The following is a 16,959-nucleotide window of genomic DNA, read 5'->3' on the forward strand; positions in this document are numbered from 1 at the left end:
CTTAACACCTGTCCTGGGGGGCCGACACGGGCAAGTCCCACCTGGGCTCGCCTGATGTCCCCGACCTCTTCTACTTCAGCGTGTGGGATAGAACGGTGCCCCCCACTGCCCCCGCCAAAAGATCAGCTTCTGTTGTGACCCCTGGAACTGTGAGCGTGGCCTTATTTGGAAGAAAAGAGTCTTGTCAGAAGGGGAGGCTGTGGGGAGGTCACGCTGGGTTATCTGGGTGGGGCCTGAGTCAGCGACCAGTGCCCTTGCAAGAGGCAAAGGAGGGGATGACACACAGGAGAAGGCCTGCGGAGACGGAGGCAGACACTGGAGCGATGTGGTCACGAGCCGAGGAGGGCCTGGGGCCACCGGAGGCTGGGAGGGGCGGAGGGGCCCTTCCCCAGGGCCCGCAGGGGGAGCGCGGCCCCACACACACCTCGATCTCTGACTTCCGGCCTCCCGGACGGTGAGAGAGCACATTTGTTTTTTAAAGCCACCAAGTTCATGGTCATTTGTCAGGGTGGCCACAGGAATTGGTGCTGCCAGTACGGATCACGGGCTGGCTCTCAGGGTTTGCAGAGGCCCGGGGATCCACAAATAGAATCCCTCCCGTGTGGCAGATAAGGAAACTGAGGCTCCAGGGGGTCAAGTCCCTGGTGAACATTTCTGCAGCCACACGTGGTGGTGGGGGCCAGTTTCTGACCAGGGTCATCTGACTGCGGGGACCCCGAGCCCCACCACCGGGCTCGGCCACCCCTCCCGGGGGTCAGACCCTCAGCGCCATCTGCCTGATGTCCGATGTCTGACGTCTGATCACCAGGATCAGAGAAGCGCCCCAACTGCGGCTTCGTTCCAGACTGTTGTGTGTGTGTGTGTGTGTGTGTGTGCGCGCGCGTGTGCACTGCCCTGGCCTACAGATTGCAACAAGGGGAAGGTCAGAACGTGCCGGGTCCACAGAAGGAGTATTTTATCACGAAGATCCAGCCTAAAGTGGACGAACCCCTCTTTGTCCTAATTAGAAAAGCTGCCCAGCAGGCACTGACCAAACGCTCCGGAAAACCTGGCTGGGGCGTGCTGGCGGCCGGCCGGCCAGCCGCGCTCTGCAGGGCTCGCTGAGCCCTCCGCCGGGAGGTGCTTGTGCACACGTCCCAGCGCCGAGCAGGCCGTGGGGAGCGTGGTGCGTTGGGGACGGCGCCCGTCCCCGACCAGCACGTGGAGAGGAAGCGAGAGGCCGTGGTCGCTCGGAGCCACCTCGGGGCTGTCTGTGAGGAAGAGAGCAGAGACTCGCCTTTCTCCCCACCCTTCTTCCCCTTTGCCGAACGTCCACCACGCAGTGCATTAATACGAGGTCGGCAAAGGTTCCTCAGACTTACGGTGTACGCCGCACCGGCCAAGAACCCGGCAAACAGCGATGGGGCCCTAGGTTCCGGCCCGAGAGAGCTTCCCTTCCACCGGCTGCAGCCTCTTGGGCTGCTGGGGAGGAGGCGGGCGGGACCCCTCTCCCTCCCTTTCTGCCTTCTTACATTTATCTAGTTACTTTTATTTATCCATGAGAACACACCCCACTCAGGCTTGCTTTCAGTGCAGGAGGCTGATGTTGACCTTGAAAGGCCCTTGAACTCTGCTACACTGGGCGACGGTGATTTTTACATCATTCACATTTCCTGCGTACGCCATGCCGTGTAAGTTGATTTCTAGGGCACTGAGGAGGTTGCTTTGCACGACCGTTGCATGGCCACTCGCAGATTTAGGGACTTGAAGTCCTGGTGCTTGATGGCAGCCCCCACGTCCAAGGCAGCCAAGCAGCCTCCCCACCCAGTTGGTTTTTGAGATTTTAGCATCGGTCGGGGGGGGGGGAGGGAGAGGGGGAGAGGAGATACAGTTTGATTTTTCAGCTCCAAGGCTGAAAGCGGTTTTATCTCCTCTTCCTCCAGGAGAGCGGGAGGATTTGCTCTAAGAAACCCCACGCAGCTGAGAAATACAAGTTGATTCCATATCTCAAGGAGCTTCACAAAGAAGGGGGTCTTTCCAAAGTCACTTCAACATTTGGGGAAACCCCTTTCTAAAACAACCATCCCTGGCTGGCGTAGCTCAGTGGATCGAGCGCGGGCTGCGAACCAAAGTGTCACAGGTTCAATTCCCAGTCAGGGTACATGCCTGGGTTGCAGGCCAGAACCCCCAGCAACCGCACATTGATGTTTCTCTCTCTCTCTCTCTCTCTCTCTCTCTCTCCCTTCCCTCTCTAAAAATAAATAAATAAAACCTTAAAAAAAAAAAACAAAACCACCACCATCGTTTGGCATACTAAGGGGCCCCGGCCACATGGCACCCCTGAAGCGAGGTGCCCACAGGCCTGGAGGCCGAGCAGCGTTGCCAGGTTTGGGTGTCAGAGGCTTGGGCACCCACGTCACCCCCAAACGGCACGTGAAGAGTGGCTGCGGCCTCCGCCCTCCCGCTCACGCTTCCTTCGCTCACGCTGGAGCGTCCTCACTCCCAGCTTTGAAAACACATGACCGCGCCCTCACAGGAGGCGATTTACTAGGGTGTCCGCTGCGGAGTCTGGCCCTGAGGTTACCGTCACCATCACCAACTCTGACGATGACAGAGCACATTCAACACAGGACTTTGAGACGGGCACGCGAGCAGCCCAGAGTGTCCCCCACTGCCCGCCCGCTGGCCTTGGGGATTCTCCTTGACCCCAGTCAACCCCGTGGCTCATGGCTCCTAGGTCCTGGCGTGCGGGCCCAGGGGGCCGGCCAGCCCGTCAGCCCTGGCTTGTGGCCAGAAGGGCCTGGGTGTGTGTCTGTCTGCCACTTCCCATCGTGGGGACGCGGGGCGACCGTGAACCTGAGGTTCAGCTTCTCCATCTGTAAACCACCCCGTGGGACTGCGGGGAGGGTGGAGTACTGTATGGAAATGTCAGACCCGGGCTAAAACGCATCGCAGCTGGCCAGATGAAAGAGTCACACCTCAGGCTTGGGGGTTTCGGGCAGCGCACACAAGAACCACCACGCTGGCCGCCGGTCCCTGGTTTCCCTGGTTCTCTGCCCCGGCAGGTCTCCCTCCAGCCCCTTTCCCAGGAAGGCGGGGAAGGCGCAACCGCAAACGTGGCCCATGGAGTTCCGAAACCCGGGCCGCATCTGTGCGGGAGGAGGTGCGGCCCAACTGACATCAGCACCCACCTTATCTTCCGGGCATCTGCCCCGTTTCACCTTCCAAAAGGACACGTGCCCTTTTCCCTTCCCGTGACCGCGAGAGAATGCTACGCCCCGGCTGTGGACGGTCACGGCGATGCCCGGACTTGCCGGAGAGCCCGCGCCCATGACGACACGGCCCTCCGTTCTATTCTGAGACCCGGTACGGTGAGAAGCTGAATGTCACCTCAGCCCTGTCATGGTTACAACCTCCATACCCTGACAGCGGCGTGGTGGCACGGCCCCCTGCCCCCGTGTCCTTCTGGACCCTGCTTTGGACAGCGGAGAGGCCTGTTTGGGGGGATTCTCAGGCCCATCTGATTCTAGATCAGTTACAGCCTTACTTTGGATCTGTGACATCCGGCTGACAGAGTCAAGGGCGCGAGGGCGACTCTCCGGGTGGGTCCCAGCAGGACAGGGTCCCCGGCCTCTCTATGGACCCTGGGTCTCTGGGAGCCCCCCCCGCAGGTGACGGGCCCACGTGCAGAAAACACATGCACACCCGCAGCCAGCGTCCCCGCCGCAGGGCTGCGCTCACGGCCGGGGGTGGCCTCCTCACGGGCGGCCGCCGTCCAGGGAGAGCCACAGACGCAGGCTGGTTTCCCAGGTAAAGTGTCTCCTTACACCCACGGCAGAAGCCTGAGTGCTAAGCCGGGGAAAGAACCTCGTTCCCACCCGTCGAGAACGAAACCAGGGTTCTGGCCGGAAGAGGGTCTACCATCATCCCTGTTAGCTTTCTAATTTCCCGGGGGGGTGGGGGGGCAAATCCCAAGGGTCTACTCAACACATGACTAGGGCCAAAAAGCATTTTCTTATACCCCTCCCAAACCCCACAGAAAACCAGAAAGAAAAAGGAAAAGTAGTTTTATAGGAAAAGACCTCGAACACCTATTGTGCAGAATCCGTCCTTACTGCCCTGCGCGTGGAAGGCTGGCTCTCTGATCGTATTCTGGAGAGAGGACGCAGCGGCGGCAGCACGGTGAACGCACCCCGGGGAGCAGGGCTGGGTTGGGGGCGGGACGTGAACGCGAGCTGTTAGTGCTGAGCGCCGCGGAAGCACGAAGTTCACAAAAGGAGCAGGAAAGGGTGATGCTGCCTGTTACATGGGACCCCCCGCTGAGCAGAGGGCACCCCAAGGAGTCTGGGAGTGCCTGGCCACACAGCACCCCCCACCCAGGAGCTGCTGACCAACAGCAGGGGACAGGCATTTCCCCCCCCCAGCCCGGCCCCTTTCCCTTCCGGGCCACAGCGCACATCCGATGACGAGGGAGATCGGAGATGGTTCGCTCCGCACCAGCGCGGTGTCAGACTGCGCTGACTCCGCGGTGGCAATGTCAGCCCGCCCCCAGGCGGCTGCACTTGCCGTCCCTCGGAAAACGCGCCATCTTTGTGGCTGCGGTCCCAGCGGAGAAAGACGGCCCCGTCTGCGTACCCGCGGTGTGAATGCTCGGGGTGCCCCTGCGTCCTGATGGTGACGTGGGTGAACGTAAGTGGCCCTCAGTGACAATCAAGGGGCCTCCTGGGGAATCTCACTCCAGTCAACGTTTGGGAGAAAGCATCGTTTTGCCCGAGCCCGTCTCCCTCCCACTGAACCTGCCGCTGGCTCCTGCTTACCCTACACACTTGCACGCTGGCATTGCAGAAAAAATCAATATGCGTATTTCGCATGAGCATTCATGATTATTAAGCGCCAGGAAACCAACGGTCTTAGGGGACCTCTTCCTAAATACACCTGAGACTGCAGAGGAGAGGGAGCCCCCCACCCCAAGCCAAGCTCCCGGTTTCTGCGGGCACACGAAGGGCTGCTCCCCAGACAGGCCGTTTCCCAGCTGCGGGCACAGCACCTTCCGGGAAACCTCCCTCAGATCAAAGAACCTTCCCCGGAAACAGGACTGAGAGCTCACGGCTCCCGGGGCGAGCCAGTGGTGCGCCTTCTGACAGCCCCCGTGGGCCGCCCGCCCAAGGGAGTTCTCCCCCCGGAAGCCCCAAAGAACTCAGCGCGTCCCACAACGCAGCTGACACAGAGGAGACGCCCGGGGAAGCTCCTTCTGCCGCCCCAGGGGATAAGCAATCCGTCCGTCCACCCCTCCCTGGCCGCCTGCCCTCTCCCTGTTGCTTATCTTTCCCTCTGAGTTCGACAAGCCTGTTCGGTGTGGGGGGAGGGCTCTGGCTGCTGCCGTATCGAACGGGCGCTGGCCCGCATGGCCCGGGGAAGACGGCTGCACTTGGGAAACGTGAAATGGTATCGCAGTGCAAACACTCCCTGACGTCAGCGGTTCTCTCGGTGTCCGTGCGCTTTGGGCACTATCGCATTTGGCACGGTGGGTTTTATGCAGTTACGACATTTTACGGTGTTTTGGCAACAGCCAGCTATCCCTGGGGGACCTGCACTCCTGCCGGATGGCAAGTTTACTTATCACAAGGCACACCTCTGCCGGGACGTCTTCCAGGCAGCCCTCCCGCTTCTTCGTATTTCCCAAAGAATGTAGATCAGAGACAGACTCCCAAATGAGCGGAAGACAGTAACACCTTGAAACAGCCTGACCTGCACGGGGATTGGGGGCTGTGTGTGTGTCTGTCTTCCAGCCTAGTGGGTCAGCACGGCTAGCCAAGCCGTCATCTACACGTGTCTCTCTCTCACCACAGTCTCTGTGCTGCAGTGCCTCTCGCGCTGGGGGAGGGGGTTGTTACTGCGCAGAAGGAGCTCGGCAGGCCCGGGCCGCCCGGGACTGCGTGCGGAACCAGCCCGCGGGCTGCCGGTGCCCTCTGAGCCCAGAGGAGAAGCCAGGACCGGTCTGGGTGGGCTCTGCCCGGGGGGCGAGGCGGGTGGCGGGCTCGCCCAGGTACTTACCCTGCATCTGACTCTGAGGCTGAGGGTTAAAGGCAGTGGAGTGGTTCAAGGAGGCCCGAGGGTTGGGTGTGGGGGCTGGGTGGTGTGGGCTGACCCTCATGGCCGAACGCCGCAGCTGCTCCAGTTCACTGAGCCGCTCGGAAAAGGACAAGCTCCCCGGCTTGGTCTGATCGTCTAGTTTCTGACGGTGTCCTAGTGCGGGGGGGAGGGGGTGGGGGGAGGGGGGAGGCAGGGAAGGAGGGAGGGAAGAGATCAGAAAATGTATTGTGGATTTTCTAGAATTTGGGGCGCTCTTGTCCTTCCCCTCCCTCTCCCCTCACCCCACAGGGGACACGCTGGGGACTGGCACACTGGGCTGGCTCCTTGTGGGAACTCGGGGACGTTGTCCCCATGGCAGACTGGGGACCCTTTCATCACGTGGGCCTCAGGGCGCTCCCCCAGCCTGGGCTCCGCACCCACCCCAACCCTCTGCACCCCTCTGTGCAGGACAGAAGGCAGGGGCGTTCAGGGTGGGTGGCAGAGGTGGTGGCGGGAGGGAGAAGGTGCGTTTGCCGTTGGCTCTCGGCCACGTGTTGTGGGCTACGCGGTGGTGGCCGGAGAGATGCCCTCCCAGGGGCCCGAGGTCAGTAGCCTCGCGCTGCACACCACCCCGGGGGCAGGTTTCAGGGCAGCCGGGGGGGCCCTGCGGCTCCACGGCACACGCCCTCCCACAGGAAGTGGGTGGGGCTGCACACCCACAGCACCCCAGGGAGTCCAGGCTTCCAGTTCCATCATGCTCGGCGGCAGCCCCTCTGCCCGTGGCTCTCCCTTTCCTTGCAGGCTTCTCTGGAGAACTCGTCCTTCCCTGGGGCCCCGGCCACTCCCAGCAGGAGCCCAGATGAGCTTCCCTGGGGGCTCAGGGATCCAGGGTGGGACGGGGGCCCCTCTGTGTCTGCTCCTTGTCCAAATCACTGTCACCAGGATGCAGGGAACAGAGGCTGCTCACCCAGGGCAGGCCAGGAGGGCCAGACCTCCCGTGTCCTCCCCGGAGCCCCCATCAAGATACATTTGCCCTGAAGCTCGCTCGGCCTGTCGAGCAGCCCTGGTGCTCACACGGAGGCACTGACGCAGCCCAGGGGGCCTCCCGGGCCTCCTGCTCCGGCCCTGGGGCTCCCACGGAGTCACTGACCAATTTCACAACCACCCCCCAGGCCCTGCTGTTGTCCAGGGGCCTCGAAACAAGGCTGAACAAGCAGCTTGCTTGTGGCTGCTATCAAGGTCTCGTTCACGCGCCTGACCCTCAGTTAGAAAGAGGGTCCCCGGATTCCGAGTCCCGCAGCCCGGCCAGGAGAGGGGGCGGGAGAAGGGCACTTTCGCGCACTGCTCGTCGCTACACCCACAGAATGGCGCCTCAGAGCCGGCACCCTGGTCCCGAGCACCCGCGGCCTGCCGTCTGCTCCCGCGGCCAGGCCCCTGGCACAGCGGGTGCCGGGGCGGATTCCAGAGCAGAGAGGGGGTGCACCAACTATAGTGCAGCGACTTTGTCACCAACACGGCCTGCCTGGCTCCAAAAGGAGCAAAAATACTGCAGCATCATATGTGTGCAGCTGGGATGCAGCGTGGCCTCTTTCCACGTGTCATCGCGGCAAATCTGGACTCTGGTTCTGCCTGCCGCCCACCACGCCCAGCGCCCACCATGCCCAGCCCTGCATGGATAGCCGGAGTGACGCAGCAGGCACACGGGTGGGCGGTCCCTTACAGCTGAGCATTCTAAGCCCTGGCCTTGTGGGCCAAAGCCCCTCAAGGCCACGGGGCCAGGTCCTGGAATGACCCCTGTCATCTCTTCCCCTCAGAAGCACACAAATGTCTTTTTCTAGGGCGTCCCATTTCAGGCACCCATGGGGTAATTCAGGGCTCTGGAGAGAGCTAGAGAGCTTTCCTCGACTTCTCCCTCCCCTTATCTTTGTGACACATTCTCGGCTTCCTGGTGGTCAGACTGGAAAAAAAAAACAAAACCCTACAGTTTTCTTGCAGAAAAACCAACAATTCCAACTCAAAAGCCAGTCAGAGCAGAACAATCCAGCCCTTTTCAAGGCCTACCATGCCCTCACGCCTGGTATTTGGAGTCCTTCAGGGGAGAAGGCAGGTAAAAGGATTCTGGAGAATTCTGTCTCAGAAAGAATTGCAGCAGGTTTTGTGGCCGATTCAAAGCTTCATGCGCCTTGGGCACCCAGTGGCATTTTTGGAGAACGCTCTGCCAAGGTCAGCCCCAAGTCAAGGCCAGTAGGGGACCCGGTTGTGTGCGGGACCCTTCCGAATAGGTGGCATTTGGTGTTTCGAAGGAACGCCGTCACCCGCTGTGTCTGCCCTGCCACCGAGCCCGGGGACCGTGTGCCACTGAGCAACCAGACACAAACACCTCATTCCGGGTAAGCCGCCACCGTGGCCAGGCCCAGGGCGAGGTTATTATTTTCGTTGTTAGTCCCCTCTCACTGCCCTCTGTTAAACAAAAACAAAGTTCTGCCACGTGAGCAACTTCTGCACCGGCTGACACCTGCCCGAATCGCGGCCGTTTACAGGGATTAGCTGGGACTGTCTGTTGCAGCAGGAACCTGTGGGCACGGCGCTCCGAGGAAACCCTCCTTCACCCCAGGCTGTTTCCTGAGCCCCGGGCGCCGTGGGCGGGCTCCACTGCAGGGGAGACGTGGGGCGTGTTCACTCTCCGCCTGCCCTCCCAGGGTCCCGGGAGTCAGAGCCTTCTGGGGGGGGGGGGCTCGGGGCCCCTGCCTCCCAGGGGTGCCCAGGGCCTGGGGCTCGGGAAGAACAGAGGGGCCTTGTCACAGGGCAGGTGTGGTTGTTTGCAGGCGAGATCGAAGGACACCTCATTCCCCTTTTCTGAAACCACCGGCTTTCACGTGCCACGGGGCAGGGTTTTGTGCAACATGGAGACACTTCCCACGTAAAACTCGCCAGCCGGGGAGGCTGGCTGCCGTCCATCTCCCGGGTCCTGCATCTGGGCGCGACCACCACGTCCATCTGCCCCTTGGGTTTTAAAGACAGGGGGACGGCAAATGCGCGCTATCGAATTCGCTTTTCTTCTTTCTTACTGGGTACAGGGCTGCCGAGGGCAACAGGGAACGCAGGCCTGGACCAAACGCCTGGCAGAACCGCGATGCAGCCGCACACCAGCACGGCCCGGCCCGGCTTCCCGAGCGTGCGGGGAGGGGCGGGGGGGGGTCCGCTGTGGGTGTGTTACACGGCGGACCGTACAACCGCGGCTTCCTCCAGATCTCACACCGAATCTCAGTGACTCGTGGACGCCGTTGAGAGGGTCACTGAATTATGTTTCTGTTACTATTTTCAGATTTTTGCAAGAAGTACTTGAGTGGAATTTTATTATATACGCAGCTATAAAAAGCCAACGGGGGAAAAAAACCCATCCTGTCCACTAACTTTTCCCTTTTCATTCCAAAGACAAACCCCGTGGTTTTCGGGGATGGCGGTCCCTGCCGCCTCGCTTGGCGCCGACGCCTGTGGCCGACAACGAGAGTGGCTTTTCGTCTCCCGCCACGAGAACTGGACTGCGCGGGCACGCGTCTCTCGTCGAAAACCGAACGGCTTTTCCGAGGAACCGCCGTCGGTCTGTGGAATGAGGTGTGTGACCTTCTAGTGAAGACAACGGAGGAGGCTAAACTCGCACCTTTTCTTGGAAAACTGAGGCTGGCGAGATTAACTTTCTGGCCGTCACCACGTTAGCCCATGTTTCTGGCAGGGGTTTACTAGTTTTCTCGGTCAGCTCTCAGCAGGGGGATTAGGAAGGTGAATACACAAAGCGTTGTCGCGAAAAGACAGTGGGAAGAATCACGCACAATGGCAACACCCCCCAAATCTACCTGTGTGTGGGTATGTGCCAATGCACACACCTGTCTATGTGTCTGTCTGTCAGATTCCCCACAGGATGTATGGGTTTCAGAAGACGTTTGCCCATCAATCTCACAGTAACGACGCAGATCTGCTCTAAAAACCTGGACTTTTCTCTCCTTAAAGGGCTACTGCCGTACAACTCTGGACAAGATGTGTGTGTGCTGTGCGCACAGCTGGCTTTTCCTCGTAGACCCGTCTGTTCTCGAGGTTCCGGGCCCATCAGCGGCATCGGGACTTTCCAGCAACGACCCTGACCGTGATCCATCCTTAAAGCACCTTGTGCGTGGTAAAATAAACTTTCCCAACTGCAGGCCTCACCATCTGCTGGCCAATTTAATGTTGGGCAACCTTTCCCGGGTGATATAAAATACAGAATACGTACGTCAGTATGTTCTATGTCGGAATGCACGTTATTCATACGTGTTGACCTATCATCCGATGTTATATAAACGTAAGCAGCTTAACTTCACCCCCCCCATCGCTCCCCACGGGAGGCTGGAGCACTTCAGAACTGGAGAGGGGCCAGAGAGATGCACTCAGGTTCCCACTGAGGGGTGGGACGTGACGTTCAGAGAACTTGCGTCATTCATCTGACGCCACACAGCCAATGAGAGAAAGGGGGCGGGCCTGAAACACCCCTGCTCCCTCTGCCGCCCCCCAACCGCAGCTCTCCCCCGCCCGCTGCTCCCTCCGCCGCTCCCCTTGCCACTCCCTGCCTCACGCTCAACACACCTCGAGATGCCAAATCCTCGGACCCACACAGGCACGCACGCACGCTTGCCCACCAGGTGCATAGAGGGGCAGGCTACCCTGTGGCCTAGCACATCACGGGGGCCCTGCGGCGCTTTAGCCTGGTAGCTTCACGATCCCACGCTTGCTCCCACCCGCGCTCAGGTGCAAGAGCCAGGGCCCCTGTCACAGTGGCAGAGAGCTGCACCCCCACTCCCGGGCGGGCGTCAGCATTGCCCAGCATCCTGGCCTGGGGTGTGGGGTGCGCGGAGGATGGGGTGTCTGCTCAGGTGCTGGTGCTGCCATGGCCGCCGGTCCCGGGGATGTCCTGGCCGCGTGGCTGTGGTGGGGTGGGGGCGCCCTCTCCTCCCTGCCACGCGTGTGCTTTCTGCGTGCTTTTGCCTTACATTGGGAGCCACTGAAGGTACCAGAACCGTGTTCAGACCAAGTGTCCGTGGGCACGGAGTGATGACCTTGTTTGAGGGATAATTACTGTTCTTTTTCTTAATTTTTTAATCCTCCGCTGTACACAGTGGCAGCGAAAATGCCCGAAGTGCGCCCAGCAGGGAGGCGGGAGGTGACTGCCTCTCTCGCCGTCCTTGAGTGGTCCCTGTCCCAGCCATCCGCTGATTGGCGGGGGCTCCCCGCGTGGGAGGTGACCCCCACCCTGCGGTCTGTGATGGAAGGACCTGGGGGAGTGGCAGGGGAGCGGAGGCAGAGTGCGGCGGGCCCCCACCAGGACGGGGCGCAAGGGGGGAAGCTACAGCCCTCCCCCCCCCCCAACCCCACTCCCCTGGGGACGGGGGGATGGGGCAGGGCTGCCACTCTGGACCGGAAGTCCCCTCCACTCTGAACCTGCTGGTCCCCCCGACCCTCCTGCGGAGTGGAACCCGTCTCCTCGTCTCCCGCCCCCTGAACCGGAGACCTGCACCCACAGGGCTGAGACGGATCGCTACGCCGACGCACGCGCAAGGCCTCTGCAGCGATTCGGTCCCCGGAGACCGGCTACTCGGCCGGTTCCTGTTGGACGCGAGCCCGAGCACAGGCTTTCCCGGACAACTTTGTACGACATGAAGACTCTGAGGTTCTCTTTCTTTCTCTTCCCTTTCAGGCAGATCCCTGGCCTTTGGGCCTCAGTCCAAAGCCCAGTCTGCCCTGGCCCCCACCAGGCCTCCAACGCTGGGGTCCCGCCGCGCCTGCCCCACCTGCTGGCGAGCGCCGGCCTGAGGCTGGGGATCCCACACTGCACGTCCCGCGGACCCCGCTCCCTCTGCCGCCTGCTGTGGCCTCAGAAGCTTCAGACGGTGGCTGGTGACCCCGGATGTTGGCTTTCCCGGACCCCCCCCCCCCCCGCTCCCCTTCAGCCTTCACAGAGCGCCCCCGCAGCCTGACTGCCTGGCCACCCCGTTCTGCGGGCTCACTCCCCCACCGGCTCCCCAAGGCTGCGTCCGGCGGAGCTGCGGCTCAGCTCACCTTGAAATCCGCCGGGAGACCGTCAGGGGCCAGAGCTGAACCCCGGGTCTCATCCCTCTGCTTCTCTTACTGGTTAGGACATGAGGGTGCTTCCCGGTCCCCTGCACACCCCCGTCCTGTGCAGGGCTCCTGTCCCCTTGCTCACGCCCCTCCTGCTTCCTACGGGCAGATGAACCACAGTGACCAGTGGGGAAAACCCTGGAGGACGCTGCTCCTTCCCCAGCAACGTGTCTCTGCTCAGGGATCCTAGGGACACGATGCTGTAACCCCTGCGGGGCCAGGGGACCCCAAGAGGGTTGGGAAGAGCTTCGGTGTTCTTGTAGGTGGGGACAGGTAAGCAAGTGACCACCCGGTCTGCCTGTACACGGGGGTTTCCCGAGCCTGGGTCCTCTGGAACCAGGGTCCAGCAGTGGCCCCTTGTGCGGATAAAGCGCACGCTTCAGAGGTCGGACTGGCATGTGGCTGAGCCCGTTTTCCAGGGCGAATCCCCGCACTTGAAACCAGAAGGCCTGGAGCGACCTTCCGCAGGTACCCGTGGCCTGGACCCCTCCTGGCCTTCCAGCTCCGCTTCCATGCCCTCTTCTCCCCGAGGACCTCCTGCTTTAGACTGCAGACCGGCCCCTCCCCGGCCACGCCCCTTAGCTTGGGTTCCCTGCTCGTTAACATAACTTCTGGCCTCCCTGTGCACGATGCACTGTAAGCTCCGTGAGGGTGGGGTTTGTCTCTTTTTTGTCACGGCTGAGTCCCCAGCACCTGTGAGGGCACCTGGTGCGTGGCAGGCTGCCTCAGTAGTGACAGAATGACCCCGTGACCCAGGGACCGAGTGATGCTACGACCCTGCGTGGCCGTCGTCCATCAGACCGCAGGAAAGCGGGGTTCACGTGGGGCAAGAGAAGTCTGAATTAAAGGTTTCGGCTAAAATGAAACTGTAGAAATCTCCAAAAAAAACCCAAAACTACTTATGGGGGGAAAAACACCATAACTGAACACGGAGTTTCACGGACAAGTGTCCGGGGTTAAATGAGCCCGCAGAACACCCCGCAGGGACCCCCAGTTGTCTCTGAGACACCGGCTCAGCCGACGGCGATGGCGGCCGCACACGCGCAGAGAAGGACACGGGGGGGTGGGGGGGGAGGGAAGGGGAGCTGCAGGAGAGTGGAGCGGCAAAGCCCGCCGGGTCCAGAGCGGGTCTGACAACCGACCCAGACTGCAGGCCGAGGCCCACCCCCCGAACCCTGTCCCCAGAATCAGACACGAAACTGAGCCCCCCACAGGCCAAGGCTCCCAGGAGCAGACGGCGGAGTTTTTAGCTCCTTCACGCCAGCTTTCCGAGACCTCAGGCTCCCTGAGGCCGAGCAGCCGAACTCGGGGGTCCTCGGCAACCACCTGTCACCTCTGAGGTGACTAAGGAGGTGACGGCAGCTTAGGGTGAGAAACCGTGTGGTTTCTTCTCTCAAGATGTGGCCCTCTGGGGACAAGGGGACGGCCTCCACAGAAGGGTACAGACAGCTCACAAGTTCAAGGCTCTTTCTCCTCGCCCAGCCCCAACTCCAGCGATTGCCGCCCTCTCCTGGGGGAGGGGCTGAGTGGAGAACTCCCCGCTTACAAAGTAACCTGAGAGTCAGCTGCTGGTAATGTGGATTCACTGATCTGATAGCTCAGTCTGGGACTGACAGACAGACAGAGGGACAGAAGGGCTCTGAATGGAAGGCGACATTTTGGTGTGGGGCAGGGGCGGGGTGGGGTGGGGTGGGGGGCTGGGGGAGGTGGGGAGTGGACTCAGGCTGCCTGGAGCCTCCGGGACTGGCTTTCCGGTCAGGCGCTCAGCACAGCCAGCCAGCTAGCCCCAGGGCGAGTTCCCAGGAAAAGGAGACAGCCACCCGGAGGCCAGCAGGCTCCTCCTACTTCATGAGGTCACACCGCCAGGCAGTCCCGCTGTCCGCACAGGCCTCTGACCTCCCTGCAGGTCTCCACGCCCCCTGTGCTGGCGCAAGGCTCATACCGCGCATTCCTGGCAGGGGCGCCGAGCCTGTCCCGGCAGGACCGGGGTAAACCGAGAGTCCTTTCCAGGCCGGCTGGTGGCTCAGTGAACCTGGGCGAATGAATGTGTGAATCAGCTCCCCCCCGTCCCAGGCCGCATGTGTCCTGGGCCTCGCACCAGCAGCTGAAGGTGACCTCCGTGCGTGCGGGGGCTCCGTGGAGCTCAGGCCGTTCCCTCCTGTTTCCGAGGGCTTGCGTGCCGGCCCGGGTTGTTCTCAGCAGCGGGGCTGGGGCGTCGGGGTCCCCCACCTCCCTGGTGTCACCAGTGCCATCTGCCATCTGGGCTGGCCTCGTGGAAGCGGGAGGCCCAGGGCCAGGCAAGAGTCCTGGCGAGACGGCTGAGTGGGCCCTGGCTGGCACGGAGGGACCCTGGCACCCAGGGGCGCTCCAGCTCCCAAGAGCAGGCTTGTCAGAAAGCCACCAAGCAGGAACCGGTTGTTTCTCGCCGGCTCCGGGCCTGCCTTGTGCCGTCCAGGGAAACCGCGTCCAGGGCACTTCGGGGATGGCGGTCTCGTCACTAGGCCGACCGCCATCCCCTGTGGTCAGCCCCCACCTGACACGGAGCTCGGGGGCCGGGGAGGCGGCTCCGCCCCTGAGCCGGATGTGGCGAGTGGCGCTCTGGCTGGGGCTCCCAGGGGCCACAGTGCCAGTCCCACTGCTTGCCAGGTGACGTCAGCCCCGGACACACGTGCCCCTGTCCTCCCAGGTGACCCCACCCGAGCAGTCATGGCACGGAGGCCGACAAGGCCGACCACACTTCCCTCTCAAACCCTTCCCGGTGGAGAGGTAGCAGCCCTTCCTTCCTTCCTTCCTTCCCGGGTCCCCACCCAGGGACACCAGCTGGGCAGGGCCGGCCCACTGGGACCCTTGTCCAGCGCCCTCCACCAGGAACGCCAGAGCCTCACCGCCTTCTCAGTGGACGTGTGCAACCTTCTCTCCGTTCACCCCCATCCACAGCCCCTCTCCCGCCAGAGCGAGTACTGGGCATGGAAAACCGCACCTCGGCTCAGGGCGCGGGCCCCCACCACGGCCGACAGGTCACGCCGCGCCTTCACCCAGCCCGAGGCGGCCCCCACCCTGCTCCCTTCCCTGTGTCTTCTCCACCCCCGGCTTTTTTTTTTTTTAACCACTTCTGCTTCCTTCATTTTCCCCGCAGCTGCAGCGGCAGCGAGACATAGTGAGGCTACTGTATGGGGCTTTGAGAGCGGGGCCTCTGAGAGCTCTCCAAACTCCACACAGGCCGGCTATTCTCCGGCTTGTTTTCTTTGGCTCCGGGTTGGCAACACAGAGTGAGTCAAACAGTATTAACTTTCAATAGGGAAGTGGTGTGGTCGACCAAAGCTGTTTGCGGCTAGATTGTGGAGATAGGTAGGGCAGGTAATGAAGAACAGCCCATAATACTGCGGGGAGGCCCGGCAGGGGGACGGCCTCGCCCCGAGACTCCCACCAGCGGGGCCCACGCCATCTTGCTCCTGTCGGCGGCGGCAGAAGTGCCTTGGGGGTCTCTGGCCGGCTAGCTCCGGCAGGCTGGCCGAGCCGGGTGTCTGTGGCTGCACAGCTGAGTACTTTGTGGGCCTAAGGAGGTCTTTAATAATAATAATAATAATAATAATAATGATGATGATGCCGAAGCCATGGGAAGTCCAGCTAGGGTGATTCCTCCCAGCTGGATTCTGTCACTCTGGAGCAGACCTTTCTTCCTCTCTCCAGCATGGGGAGTGGGCAGCACGGCCCCTCCCCGCCCACCCCCTCCTCTCTCTGGCCCCGCCTCCCCCCGGCGCTGGGTCTCTGTCTCCCCAGGCCGGTGGCGGCTCCGCCCGGGGCTCCTCTCCTTTTCCAGGTGGGAAAACGATGTGTGGAAAATGTGATCCCTCCCCCAGATAGTCAAGTCCCACTTTGGGAAGCCGATGAGGATCTTTAACTCATCGGACCCTCTCGCCCTACCTCTGCCGCCCTGCAGATGGGGAAACTGAGGTTCGGAGGCGGCACGTGGGCTGCTGAGCCTCGGCGCGCCAGCCTGGGCCGCAGCCGGGACCGGAAGGAAGGCCGGCAGTCCCTCCACGGGGCGGGCCGCTCCCTGGCCCAGGGCTCAGGGCTCTCGTCGGCTCAACAGGCGGCTCCTGAGAAGAGCTCGGCCCCGAGACTCAAATTTCAGCCTTTTCCAGTTCCTTCTCCCTGCCCTCAGCTACCTGTTTGTTTTGAGACTGGCTGAATCGCCCGAGGAACAGGGCGAGTTTCCCCCAGCCTGCCTCCTCCTGCAGCCCGTCGGCCAGCAGGCCCCCCCACCCCGCCAGGGCCTCAGGAGGCTGTCCCCTCCGAGCAGCTGCAGCCCTGACCCCCCACCCCCCCAGGGCAGCTGGTGGCCCGGCTCGGGGGTGTCACACCTCACCCCCCGAAATCTCACCCAGAACCCCCAGGCAGCAGCATCTATGAAACGCCACGGGCAAAGCCCAAACCAACCGAGAACAAGGACGAAGAAAGTTGCACCGAGACCTCAGACACTGCGCAAACCCCGAGTGGAAAGAAAGTGGGATTGGAGTCACAGAGGAAAGGCACTCGCACTTGGTTTTGGAGGAGACACATGCATTAAACATGACTCTCAAGACGGCCACGGGCGCTGCTCTGTGTCCCTACCGTTCTCAAGGGCACACGGCAGCCTGGGAAGACGGTGTTCGTGCTGCGTGATGGCCCAGGGTGAAGTCCCTGAGAGCCTATGTGTACGGAGGGGGCTGGTTCAGCGTCCTTATCTTTTTCTACAATTTGCTTCTTGCTGATCCCCAA

The 16,959-nt window shown here is 61.8% G+C and overlaps 1 protein-coding gene across 3 annotated transcripts in view; it reads right to left on the reverse strand.

Moving 5' to 3' along the window:
• RUNX1 (RUNX family transcription factor 1) overlaps positions 1–16,959 on the reverse strand; it is a 207,434-nt gene that overhangs the window by 33,041 nt on the left and 157,434 nt on the right. For 2 of the 3 annotated variants that reach the window (XM_036017221.1, XM_036017228.1), the window contains one exon: positions 6,034–6,225. The exons of the other annotated variant lie outside the window; for it this stretch is intronic. In XM_036017221.1, the coding sequence (XP_035873114.1) occupies positions 6,034–6,225 (192 nt within the window). The remainder of the gene's footprint in view (positions 1–6,033; positions 6,226–16,959) is intronic. 3 annotated transcript variants of the gene reach the window in all.

The sequence above is a fragment of the Phyllostomus discolor genome, chromosome 2 (assembly GCF_004126475.2).
Source record: "Phyllostomus discolor isolate MPI-MPIP mPhyDis1 chromosome 2, mPhyDis1.pri.v3, whole genome shotgun sequence".
Taxonomy (NCBI): Eukaryota; Metazoa; Chordata; class Mammalia; order Chiroptera; family Phyllostomidae; genus Phyllostomus; species Phyllostomus discolor.